The sequence below is a fragment of the Rousettus aegyptiacus genome, unplaced genomic scaffold (assembly GCF_014176215.1).
Source record: "Rousettus aegyptiacus isolate mRouAeg1 unplaced genomic scaffold, mRouAeg1.p scaffold_m13_p_2, whole genome shotgun sequence".
In the NCBI taxonomy this organism is placed as follows: Eukaryota; Metazoa; Chordata; class Mammalia; order Chiroptera; family Pteropodidae; genus Rousettus; species Rousettus aegyptiacus.
The window spans coordinates 22,821,427-22,835,288 of NW_023416295.1; the positions used below are offsets into that span (position 1 = coordinate 22,821,427).

Genomic DNA, 13,862 nt, shown 5'->3' on the forward strand with positions numbered 1-13,862 from the left:
AAAAAGATACAAGACTTATATAAAGAAAACTAATGTTTCACTGACTACAGAAAATAAAACCTGAACAAAGGGAGAAACATACCAAAGCACTAGCATAAGAATATACATGCTCTAAAAATTAATACGATTGATCCTCGTTATTTATTCCATATTTATGAAGTCACCTACTCACAAAAATATATTTGTAACCTCAAAAAGCACTACTCACAAAGTGCTGTTTTGGTCATTTGCAGACATGCACAGAGCGGCAAAAAAATTTGAGTTGCCCGATGCCCAGCTGAGAATGAATGGAGAGATGCTCTTCCTTGTTTCAGCTCTCATACTGCAAACACGTGCGCTTTCCCAGTCTATTTTGTGCCATGTTTTCTACACTTCTGTTTTTTGTTTGTGATTTTATGATCACACTTGGCCCCAAACATAGTTCTGAAATGGTGTCCGGTGTTCCTAAGTGCAAGAAGGCTAGTCATAAATAGGGTGGTCTCAGTGAGAGGTGGCATTTGAACAAAGCCCTGCAGGATCTGAGGGAGCAACGCACACTTGTATCTGAGAAAAACATACTGTAAGTTGAAGAGACAGACTGCTCGAAGCAAAAGTAAGCTTGGCAAGTCCAAAGAACAGCAAGGAGGCCAGGGTGGCTGAACAGAATGAAGGGGAAGACATCAGGAACGTACTAAAGGGGGCGAAAAATAAAAGTAAGGTTATGCGAACTGTTTTTCTAAATTTTCTTCTAATGCTTCTATTTTTATTTCAATTTAAATTTTCAATTCATTTGAAATTTATTTTAACAAATGTCTAGCTTTGCTTTCTTTCAAATGAATAGCCAGTTACTCTTTTTTCCACTTAAATAAAATACCAACTTTGTCCCATTGTAATTTTCCTCATTTACCAATTAATAGAATTTATATTCTCAGCCTCAGATCCATGGGTCAATTCTTATATCAATACTAAACTATATGGACGTGGTGAAGAAGTACAAAGTTGCTAGTGCCCAATATGGGGCAGACTAAAGGGATACAGTGTTGTGAAGGAAGACATGCTTAGATTGAGATGTCTCTTAGGCAACCACATGGAGATGTTGAGTAGGCAGCTGGCTATTCACGTCTGGAATGTGGGAAAAGGTCCACTGGAAATACAAATTTGGAAGTTGTTGATATAGATGTCTTTTAAAGCTATGCGATTGTACGAGATCACCAAAGAGAGAGAGCGTAGAGAAGAAAGGAGAATTGAGGAATAGGCCCTGTGATATTTCACATTACAATGTTGGAAAGAAGAAGAAAAACCAGCCAGGGATACTGAGAAAGACTGATGAATGAGGTGGGAGGAAAACAAGAAAATGAGGAATCCTAGAAGACAGGTAAAGAAGGTGTTCCAAGAAGGGCATGGTCTCCTGTGTCAAACACTGCTGCTAGGTCAGTAAGAATTGACCTTTGGATTTAGCAATGAGGAAATAATTCCTGACCTCAAAAGGAGCACTATAGGACAGTGGTAGTAGAAAATAAAATTATTCTAGAGGCAGTTTGAAAGAGAATGAGAGATGGGGAATTGAAGATACTAAGTAATAATTTTTTTCAGGCACTTTTACTGTACAGGGAGTGAAGAGATAGTCCAGGTGGTAGAGTGACTAAAGAGAATATTTTGTTATGATGGAAAAACTAATAGCATGTTATTATACTTAAGAGAATAAATTTGTAGAGAGAAAACTTGACAATTTAGTGCAAGAAGGGAGAATTATCAGAGCAATGCCATTCGGGAGTCAGGAGGGGATTCAATCTAGGTGCACTTGTGGAGGGAAAGGCTTTGGAAGAGTAGTGTCTGTTCAACATAAAAATAAACACAAGATTTGGCCCTTAATCCATTTTTGGAACTCTATCTTACAGAAATAAAAGCACCACTACATAGTAGGTAAATGGTAGAACATATATAATACAGACATACAACAGAACATAATGAATCTACTTAAGAACAAATTTTAGCACCAATGTATTACACTAGAGGGCATTCATCATCATACATTAAGAGAAAGGGGTAAGTAGCGGAATAATGTGTATGGAATGATGCCATTTTTGTTTCAAAACAAATTCAGTGTGTATTTTGATGTTTGTAAATATTTGTATGAATACAGAAAATGGTGTCAAACAGCCCCAAGGTATCAAAATGATCTCAGATGGGATAGGAATAGAGTGTATCATTCTGAAGATGTGTGACAAAGTTACGGGTTACTCTGTTACTTTACCCTAAAATGCCCACCCCTTAAACACATAATTAAATTTACTACAGAATAATTACTTCTTTCCCTGTACTCTCATTGCATTCTGTAGAAATAATCACATTATGTCAAAAATGATTATATAATCGTCTGTTTATTAGACATGAAGTCTCTGTGAGCAGGGCGTTCTCTGCTTTCTCTAAAAATCTTTTTTTTTATCTGCAATAACTCAAGATGGCAAGATACTTTAAACAATTTTTTAGGAAACTAAATGGAATTATATTAAATGGAACATACCTGACTTTAAACTAGTCTGCTATATTCTTTGTCCTTTCAGGTATGACATAATAAACACACACCTATGCTTGGAACCCCTAGTAGTTGACCTGGACAAGATGACCTGGGGAATTTTCTGCTGTCATCCCTGAATTTCTTTGCCTTCTCATTTCTAGATTGTCAAGAAGGGAGGTGATGGAATTTTCATTTTCCGTATTGGCTAATTGGCTCTCCATCAACCAAGTAGTTGGAAAAAGAGCGCAGAAAAAAAGTCGTGCTAATTTATTGCTATTTTTTGGATAGTAAATTTAGTATCTGGTTTAACATTTTCTAAAAAGACTCTCCTCAATATCATACCTGTTCATCAAAAATTATTACAACTTCTCAAAAACAAAAATCCCTATTTTATAACAGGCTCGCCATTCAGTACAATAGCTCTAAAGTACCAATGTACATGAATCCAGTCAGACCAGTGGAAACAGCAGCTGCAGAGGCCTCTAAACGAATATCTCGAAAGATATCCCAGGCTCAGCAAACTGATGACAGCAGCCCCCATCACCAGGTGAGTCCCCTTCAAGGGAAAGGAACTGTTATTAAGGCATGACTACCCTGGACCATTTTGTCATGATGGCAGGTTGGAGAATATTTTCAAGATGTTAATATGATCAAGGAAAAATCTAGGAACATATTTTTTAAAATAACTTTTTATCTTCAGTCATAAAGTACTACATATTTATTATGGAAAACTTGGAAAAGTCAGAAAAAGAGCAATGAACAAAAAATTTTAAATTATAATTAGCCTATATATAACCACTGTTAATATTTTGATGTACTTCTTTTCCTGCTCACATTTTAAAATATAGTTTATATTATACTGCAAAATTTATTGATTATCTAATCCTTTATCAGAGTAAGTTACACTGTGAGCATTTTCCATTGCCATTACAATTCTTCAAAAACATCTCACTAGTTGTATAATTTTTATTTAAATGAACTTAACATTATTTAACCCCTTCTCTGTTGGATATTTGGGTTATTTCTAATTTCTGCTATAATTTAAAATTCATTGTTGAAATCCTTATACTTTGTTCTTTGTACATGTGAACTGTTAAATAACAGTTTCATTAGAATATGTTTCTAATTCATTAGAATATGTTTCATTAGAATATGTTTCTTAAAGTGGAATCACTACATGGGAAATGGGAACATCTTAAAACTTTTTATATTTATTATAAAATTGCTGTTTAGAATGGGTATACCAAGTTACACTCACAGGGAATTCGAGTAAAGATCTCATTTGATCCTTCCTAATATTGACTATTATCGTATTCTAAATTTTGTTAATTTTATGAGCATAATATCTTACATTTGCCTTAATTTCAATTTCTCTGACGAAGAGTAAAATGAAACTTCATTTTCCCCCACATAGTTTAGAAGGCAATTGTATTTTCTCTTCTGTCGATGTTCTCTACTCATTTTTGCTGATGCATCAGTTTGATTTATTAATATATTTTAACTTCAAATTTAACTATCAGAAACCTGTCTTTATAGTTATTTTCTTTTAGTCTTAAATATAATGTGACTTGCTGTATAGGCGTTTTCAATTCTTATAAAAACACTATCAATCTTTTCCTTTCTGAATATTTTCACAGTTTTATGCTTGGAAATTTTTCTCAATTGAGAGATTAAATGACTCTTTAGGTGAATGTGTTTTAACATAGTTTGATTATTTTTGACATTTAACATTTAAATCTACCTTTTATTTTGATGCATGATAGGAAGTCACGGAATTCCCCCTACTCCCACTTTTCACCTAAAAGCCAATTTTCTCTAACCTTAAATAAGTTTTTTTCTTTTTTTATTTCTGTGTAGTGGTTTCTTTAGTATATACTAAAATGTTTGCCATTTTAGACTGGCTTTTACTGCTATCTATTCAGCTTGATTGTTTTTAATCTTATTTTTACATATAAATATTATTTGAATTATTTTATCTTTACGATACCTATTAACATAATATAGAACAAGTTTTCTCTTTTTATTTTTTTCTATTCAGACTGCATTTCCTTATGATCTTTCACATCGTTTAAAAAGTAGTCCAATGTTGATAGTTCCTTTTTTTGTTTGTTTTTTTTTCTATCGAGGTATAATCGACATATTACATTATATTAGTTTCAGGTGTACAATAATTCAATATATGTAGATTGCAAAATACCATAATAAGTCTAACTAACATTCATCACCACACAGTTAATAATAATTTTTTCCTTTTGATGAGAACTTTTAGGATGTACTCTCTTAGTAACTTTCAAATATACAGTACAGTATTACTAACTATAGTCACCATGCTATATATAACATCCCCCAAATATGTACTTATTTTTTAATTGAAAGTTTATTTCTTTTGACCCCCCTTTACTCATTTTACCTACCTCCTCCCAACCCTGCACCTCTGGCAACCAGCAATCTGTTCTCTGTATCTATGAGTTCCATGTTTTTGTTTTCTATCCCACACATAAATGAAATCATACAGTATTTGTCTTTTTCTGATTTATTTCACTTAACATAATGTCCTCAAGTTCCACCCAAATGGTAAGATTTCCTTCTGTCTTCCGGCTGAATAATATTCCATTATGTGTGTATACAGATAATATATGTATATACGTGTGTATATATACCACATTTTCTTTGTCCATATATCCATCGATGGACACTTAGGTTGCTTCCATGTCTCGGCTATTGTAATAATGCTGCAATCGACTTGAGGTGAATATATTTTTTTCAAGTTAGTGTTTTTGTTTCCTTCAGATAAGTACTCAGAAGTGGAATTGCTGGATCATGCAGTAGTTCGATTTTTTAATTTTATGAGGAACCTCCACACTCTGTTCCATAGTTGCTGCACCAGTTTACATTCCCACAGTGTGTGAGGCTTCCCTTTTCTCCACATCCTCACCAACATTTGTTATTTCTTGTCTTTTTGATGATAGCCATTCTGTCAGGTGTGAGAGGACATCTCATTGTGGTTTTGATTTGTATTTCCCTCATGAAGTGATATTGAACACGTTTTCATACACCTGCTAGTCATGTGTTATGTCTTCTTGGGAAAAATGTTTATTCAGATCATCAACTCATTTTTTAATCAGGTTGTTTAGGTTTTTTGCTATTCAGTTGTAAGATATATATCTCTCTATATAAATGATAGATAGATGATGGTAGGTAGGTAGGTAGGTAGACAGACAGACAGACAGACAGACAGATAGATAGATAGATAGACAGATAGGTAGATAGATTTTTCTTTTTTATCAATGACCTCTCAATCCTTTGTACTAGTTTAAACTGCTATCTTTGTTCTAGATGCCCCCAAGCATCCAGAGCATGCTGGGTCTTGTCAGAGTTCCAAGATAAGCTTACTTCCTATCATTCTACATGGTTTTTACTGAGGGTACCCTGTGTATCTTATGTTTGTTGTTATTGCTGTTGTGAATAAAGACCTTTCCCATCGTATTTTTTTATTATTATCAATGATAGCATATTAAAAGGTTATGGATTTTTGAATAGTTATCTTGTAAAGAGAACCTTTCTGAACTCTTAATAATTTCAAATATCGGTTTAGTTTGAATCTCTAGCTTCTAGATAGACAATTAAGCAGTCTAGGGAAAAAATGTATTTTTGGCTCTTTCTTTACAATATTTGAACCTCTCATTTCTGTTTCATGTCTTTATTCCAGAAAGACTACAGATCTTTCAGAACAATACTGAATAATGCAAGAGATAATGGGGTGGCTTATTTTTACTTAAATTAGGTTTAATGGGGGACATTTCTCTAGTGTTTCTCCATTAAATATTATGCTATTTGTTGTTGCTTTGAGATTCTTTTTAATGTGAGGGAAGTCATTTTCTTTTCCTAGTTCTTTTACAGATTTTTTGGTATGCAATCAATAATGATGTTGAATTTATTCATCTTAAATCCCTTTTAAGCATCAATTGAAATTATCTCATCTTATCCCTTATGGGAAATATTTCATTAATAGAGTCTCTGATAGTAAACATTCCTGGCATTGCTATAAATAAAAGCTGTACTCGTTTGTAGCACATTATTCTTTAAATACACTTTCAATTTAATTGTCTCTTTTTAAAAAAATTTAGAACTTCAACATATGAGTTAAAATAGTTGTGGCTCCCCCCCCCCCAATTAATACTATCATTGTCAGTTTTTAGCATTTAAGTTTTGATGGTTACAGTCATTTTTCACCTTTTCTTGTCTTTGACATAATTTATCTAACTTAAGAACTATTTTTTTTTAACAACTGCTAGAATTCAAGAGTAAAACCCTAAGACACTGGAACCTTTATAAAATTTAAATAAAGATTTAGGTTGCTGCCATATCTTGGCTATTGTGAATAGCAGTTGTGAACATAGTGGTGCATAGATCTTTGCAAATTATTGTTTTGGTTTCCTTTGGACAAATACCCAGAAATGCAATTGCTTGTTCAAAAGGTAGTTCCATTTTTAATTTTTTTAAGAACCTCTAGGCTGTTTTCCATAGCAGCTGTACGAATTCGCAATCCCACCAACAATGTACAAGAGCTCCCTTTTTTCCACATCCTCGCCAACACTTGTTTTTTGACTCATTGGTGATAGCCATTCTAACAAGTGTGAGGTAATATCTCATTGTGGTTTTAATATGCATTTCTCTGGTGATTAGTGATCTTGAGCATTTTTTCATATGTCTATTAGCCATCTGTATCTCCTTTTTGGAGAAATAGTTATTCAGGTCTTCTGCCCATTTTGCATTCAACTTTGATATTTTTAAATTACTCCAGTGTCCATAAATATAAAGTCTCTACCCAAAACTTCTTAATATAACTTACAGGCAAAAACCTTTTTCTGTCCACAGGCTTTTAACTTGGCCACTCGTATATATAGATTTGATGTTATTAAAAAGCAGGAAGAAAGGGGGAATATTAGCTTATCCACACATAAGGAAAATGTTCAAGAAATTTAAAAGAAAGAAATGAGAAAGGAAGGTGAAAAAAATAAGATGAGGGAAGAAACTTTTAAGAAATCCTAATGAAATTTTTTCATAAGAAGAATTTGAAACGCTTCTTGTTTTTTTTTTGTTTGTTTGTTTGTTTTTAGTGTACCTCTGTAAAAACTTTATCATGTTTTCAAACAGTTGTTTGTCCTCTCATGTATAACTTCGCTTGTAGGCTTTCCCTCAATTATTGTAATCAGTACAGTCTGATCCTAAGGAAGGTCTTTAAAATAGGATCATCTGCAATGTTTTTCAATCATCAAAGGGAGATGATAGTGTGAGTGGAGAGTGAGTCTTGAGACCACCCAAAGACGAGCAGCCCATGCAGCTGCCTGTGTGTTGTTCTCAGGTCTGTGTGTGCTTTCATCATCGGCTCGTGTAAATGAAGCCACTCACACACCCCTCGTCACATAAGAATCTCCTCTGATTGGAGCACTCTGCGGAGAGCTAGAACTACATGTGTGCAGACAAATGAAAATGCTGCTCTATTCCCTGCTTCAAATAAAAGAGGCAGAAAAGCCATTTTCACAACACAGAATGTTTTTTTCCCTTTAACATATATTTATTCTGAGGAAAGAAATTTAAGAGCGGTTTTGCTGTTTTGGTTTTTGCCTCTTTATTTCATTTTCCTTATACTCCCTCTCATCTCTTTTATTTCTAAAGTTGCTACAATCTATTCTTTGTATGTAGTACATTTCTTTCTTTGATTTTTTAAAAAATATGTTTAATTATACAACTAAGACCTGAATCTATTTGCCTTATAAACAGATAAAATATAATACATGGAGGTAAAGTTCTTTTCAGCCATAATTCCCAGCCCAGGTCCAGTCCCTAGTTCCCCAGAGGTAATCTGTTTGGAGTAGACCTTTACAAGCCTTATTCTATGTACATACATCTTTAAATATGAGGGCAAATGACTAGTATCTATTAAACTTAAAACCTGAGAGCCTTGTACATATATATGCAAAGAGACATGTACAGCTTGGTTCACTGTTCACTGCAATATTGCCTATAATTTTGAAAAAATGGGAAACAGCTTAATGTCCTTCAGTTGTGAATGACTAAATATACCATGGTCTATTCTATGAATAGACCATGATAGGTCCATATGTGCTAGCCTGATATGCTTCTCAATTTCAGAACAATGTGTGGCATATGATAACATTGATATTAGTAATATAAAGTTCACTGATTCAAGGGCTATGCTAGGCATGTGAAAGCTGTTTGACTATTTGAATGAAGAGGCAGACAGGCACAGATCACTCAGAAGGCCCATAAAGAGTGTGCACCAGCCAGAGACTGTAACTTCAAGTCTGTAGCTTAGTTTCCTCTTCCTGTTCTTTCCTCTTCCTCCTTTAGGCTCTTCTTGTGGATAAAGTTTCCCAAGGTAGCCAGCTCCTATTCAGATCTTTTTCAGTGAAGGGAGAAAGCCATGGAATGTAGCCACAGCTGCTTATAAATGCAGAATAATGAAATCCAATCTCCCATCCAGATGTGTGAGAACCAAAGATTGGTAAATGGTGCTCCAGAAGTCTGGGCCAGGCTGGCTCTGGTAAAGACTTGCACTTGGTTTGCAGTTCAGGGAGCAGAGTGTGATGTGAGAGACAAATGGGAAAACCCTAAAGGAGACCTGGGCTGACCATTATTAATTCAAAAGACTTGGTGAATCCAAAGAGAAGTGATGACTCTAAGGAATCAATGAAAAGACAAGGAACTACATAGAGGTCAGGAGGTAGAAGTGAAAGATTCCCTGGGCTAAGAGAAGCAAAGTGACCCAGCTGCTTTTATAGATGCCTTTAGGGAAGGAGATGTTCTGGGCAGCAAGCTAACTTGGGCAAAAGACTATTGTAGCTTCTTTTTAAAACCTAAAACTCTTTGTTGTGTTTAAATATCTTTTAAAAAACTATTATGGAAAAATTAGGTTATGTGACTATACTTTGAGCATGTGAACATCTACATCATTGTGTGTAAACATAAGCCCCAAAACTAGTCATTTTTAGAAATAGATTGTATTTTTTTAAAAAATTCATTATCATGTTCTTATGATGACTTTTTAGAAACGTGGGTTAAATTCAAACCTAAATCCAAAAACTTCTTTATTTCTTGCTTCTCTAGACCATAGTCAGCATTAGGAATGAACTGTGGCGGACTCGTGAATCCATTAATGCTCTCCATCGAGAAAGAAGGTAGGAACCATGTGTGTGTACAGATACTGACAGCAGAGACAAATAGATATCATTTCCCTTTGCTTTTATAGAAAAATTCTCTATAAAGATTTTACTATGCTCACTTTTTTTTTTAATTTAAAAGACATTCCTTAAACAGAGAAACCCTATGATTTCAATATGAAGGTTAAAGGAGGACTTTGGCTCTATTTGAGTAGTTAAGCATAACAAAAATTACCTGGCTAATTATATTAAGTTTTGAGTTTCGATTGCTCGATTTTATTCCTTGAAATTTGGTTAAGCATTTTCAGTGAAGTACTGATTCTCTGTGCATCTTGTATGTATGATTTGCCTGCTTCTAAAGAAATCAGTATATTTCCTCCTACAGCATTTAACTTTATACCAAGTTTATTAGGTTTGTTGGAAACTGTCTACTAACTTCTTATTGTGTCTCAAGGGACTAATTATTCCTTGAAGTCCTGTCTCCTATTGTCATTTCTTTAGAAGACAGAATTCCTGGCTCCTCAGTTAGAAGCTCCCCCTGAGGGAAGACCTTTGTTTTCAGGCACAATGTTTGGTGTTTTATAGTTCTTCAATAAATTTCATAGATATGTATACACACACACACAAACATATGATGAGATGTGCTTTGTAATATAAATGTATGAAAGATTAGTTTAGTAGTTTAGTAATTTCAATGTTAAAAGCAATTTTAATCATTTTCATGACATAAGAAAACAAAATTAGATAAAATAAGTAAAGTAGCCTAGCAGTAAACAGGCAATTTTAAAACCTAAAATGTAGAAATAAAAAGAAAATTTTGAAATTTTATTCTTTAAAATGATTCTGAAAATAATTATTTCAAGCAAATTTTTTTAAACAAAGTTATTCACTTTTATATAATTCCTTCCCACTATGTACGTCAACCCAATACCTGTAAGGTATTTATCAACACAATGTATACCAAAGCATAAGGCTGATTAATGAATAAAATCTATGTGAAAGATTTATTCTTGTTCTTGTCTGCATAATTGTTTTTATCAATAATTTGGATAAAATAGTAGAAGGCATGCTTTTCAAATGTGTGTGATATAATATCAAAAGGCATAGCTAATAAGCAGAACAACAGCCTCAGATCACTAATACGTGATAGTCTGGAACACTGGGGCAATTAATAAAGACTAAATTTTAAGAGATTAAATGCAAGTCCTACAATTATCATCTCAGGTTTAGAACAAATAGTATGAAAAAGCCCTGAGATATATAGTTAACAGTAAGTTCATTGACAGCCAACATCATGTAACTGATTATTTGAAAAGCAACTCGGTCTCAGACTACATTAAAAGAAAGAGTATCATATCATTCACTCATTAGTTACCAGTTTATTACTCTGTACTCTGTGATTGATTAACCTTCTTTGAGTGGGTTCGTATTCTATTTGAAGGACCACTACATGGGTGGCTCAAGGCTCCTTAACGCCAGAAAACAGAACTACATTTAAAGACTTCTTTTTTTTTCTTTTTTTTTTTTTAAGTTTGGTAAAGCAGATTTCAGATCATTTGAAAGGAATTATTTCTCAAATAAACTGAACTATTTGTTAACAGCGGCTATTAGCCTGGAAAGTATTGGGCTTCCAGTTGCTGGAAATTCTGGTAAATTATATTCACCAGAAACTCTACTTCTGATAGAGGTTTGCTTACTTTCACCTGGATTGTGGAACGATGGGGGTACCTATCTTCTAGCTGTCCAAGCATGGTGGATGGAGGAAGGAGATGGGGGTGGGAGGTAGACAAGATGGGAGAAAGAGAAACTGGTATCACTAGTGGTCATAACAATGCATCATTTGAAGTACAGAGATTACCGTCCAGAGAGGCCTTCTGAGAATGTTTCTTTGCTGTCTGTTATATCAACTCCCTGGGCTGACTGACACCTTTCTGAAAACCCAGCACAAAGATACGCTTGAAACTTCAGTTATGACCAAGGATTTTAGAGTTAGACTTCTGTATTTCCTGAGTGTGACTGTCTGGAAGTTTGAGAGCTATTTTTTAGAGATGCCTGCCTCAGATGGGAGCCCATACTAAATTTCAAAATATCTCCAAGATCTATAGCAATTAGATATTTCAAAGGCTCTACTATTGAGGAAAGTTGCTGCATATCCCATTTCTACAAATTCCATAAATACGCCAATAGCATTTATCAAAGAATAAGATGGTACTCTAGTAAGCTAATTTTAATTGTACACATACTCTGTAACAGGGACTATTTTAGGCCTGGGTCTGGGAATATGCTAACAAGCAAAAGAGAAAAAAAAAAGTTGGCAGAATAAAGAGCTAATAAACAATTATTAAGAGAATAAGTAATGTATCAGTAAAATAAGTAAAACAGATAGTATGTCATATAATGTTATATAATGTGACTATACAGAAGTTAGACACGGTAAACGACATGGAGACAAAGTTAGGAAGGGGATGGGAGATGTTGGAGGTGAAGTTGAGGGTCCTGGTTTGCAGTTTCAAGTAAGGCAGTCAGGGATGGCCTCACTAAAAATATGACAGTAAACAAAGACTTGAAGGAGAGGGAGTGAGCCAAACAAGAACCTGAGGAAAGGGGGGTTCCAGGCAGGAGCAGACTCTGAGGGGAGACCACGACCAGCGTGTTTAAAGAGCTGCCAGGTGCTCTGTGTGGTTGAAAGGAAATGAGAGAGCAGAAAGCAGAGAGGAAGTCAAAGAGGAAAAGAGGGTCTTGGCCATCTTGTCAGGCCTTGTCTGACTCTGTAAGGACTTAGGCTTATTCTAAATAAGAACGGGAACCGTCAGAGGGTTTTAAGCACAGAAGTGGCATGATCTGCCTTTAAAATTACCCTAACTACTTTGTTCTTTCTTAAACCAATGAACGAGACTTAGGAAGAGAAGCCAAACAGACTCACAATTCATGAATTGCATATTGTTTCTTCCTTATGGTCATGGTCAGATGTTAGGTGTTTAGCCATGACACGTACATTTTCATTCTAAATGACAAAAGGATAATGAATAAAGCTTATATTCAAATTTAAGTATCTGGTGAAGGTGTGCTGTCAAAAGTGATCCAAAACATGCTGGATGAGTTTTCTAAAACATCTCTAAAGCCAGTGAAATTCTTAGTGGAATCATGTATATAATAGACATGAAGGGCAGCTGTACATGGTATATAGTTTAAAATAGAATTGATCGATGTTAGATAATAGCCAAGGTACAAGCTTCTCAGGCATCTTCTCCCACGGAGAGGACCTGGCTTACAACTTGCTAGGGCTCTAATTAGTGTGCTGGCTTCTTGCCCTTACAACCCACTGAGACCTGTCCTCTTTCCAGGCTCTTAAAAAAACAGTTAAACCGATACAGAGACAAATTGCAAGCCATATATATCTCCCAGGAAGAAAAAAGTTGCAGATTTGAAACAAAGATTCAGGAACTCAGAGCTAATCAGGATAATCTCTGGACCAAGCTACAGCAGATGGGACAAGATCTACAGGTACGAAATGTGGGAGACTCCAGCCATCCGGACCACCTTGAAGTCTGATCACAAATCCTCTAGCCAAGAGAGGGCTACAGCCTGAAGCTTCATACCTCACTTTGATCAGCCTCTTTCCTTTTCCTTTTCCTTCTATACCCCAACTGACTCCCACTTTCATCCTCCAGAATATATCCTCCCCCTTTGTGAAATTAGTGCCATTGGAAGTATCCCATACCATTTAGAAACAAAGTACCATTTAGAAGCACTAGGCCTGGGGCAAAGTGGTTGGTTCCTTTCAGCACTGATTCTTACACTTTTTGATCTCAGCATCCTTTTTACATTCTTAAAAAATTTTGGAGATTCCAAGGAGTTTTTGTAGGTTATATCTATCGCTATTTACCATAATCAAAATTAAGACTAAGAAGTGATTTAAAAATAAATTTATGGACTAATTAAAAAATGAAAATAATAAATCTATTATATGTGTAACATTTTTAAACAGTAACTACATGTTTTTTTAAACTTAGAAGAGTGGCGTTATTTTTCATTTTTAACAAATCTCTTTAATACCTGGCTTAATAAAAGATAGCCAATGTTTATAACTGCTGAAGCATTCAATCTGTTGCATGTTTTGGTTGAAGAATATGAGGAAATCTGGCCTTGCACAGATTTTATAGTTGAAAAGAGAATATTTT

The 13,862-nt window shown here is 34.6% G+C and overlaps 1 protein-coding gene across 1 annotated transcript in view; it reads left to right on the plus strand.

The window, feature by feature from the left end:
- The window catches only part of DYTN (dystrotelin), a 46,085-nt gene that overhangs the window by 24,989 nt on the left and 7,234 nt on the right, over positions 1–13,862 (plus strand). Inside the window, exon 10 of the mRNA XM_016135008.2 lies at positions 13,026–13,185. Within this exon, the coding sequence (XP_015990494.2) occupies positions 13,026–13,185 (160 nt within the window). The remainder of the gene's footprint in view (positions 1–13,025; positions 13,186–13,862) is intronic.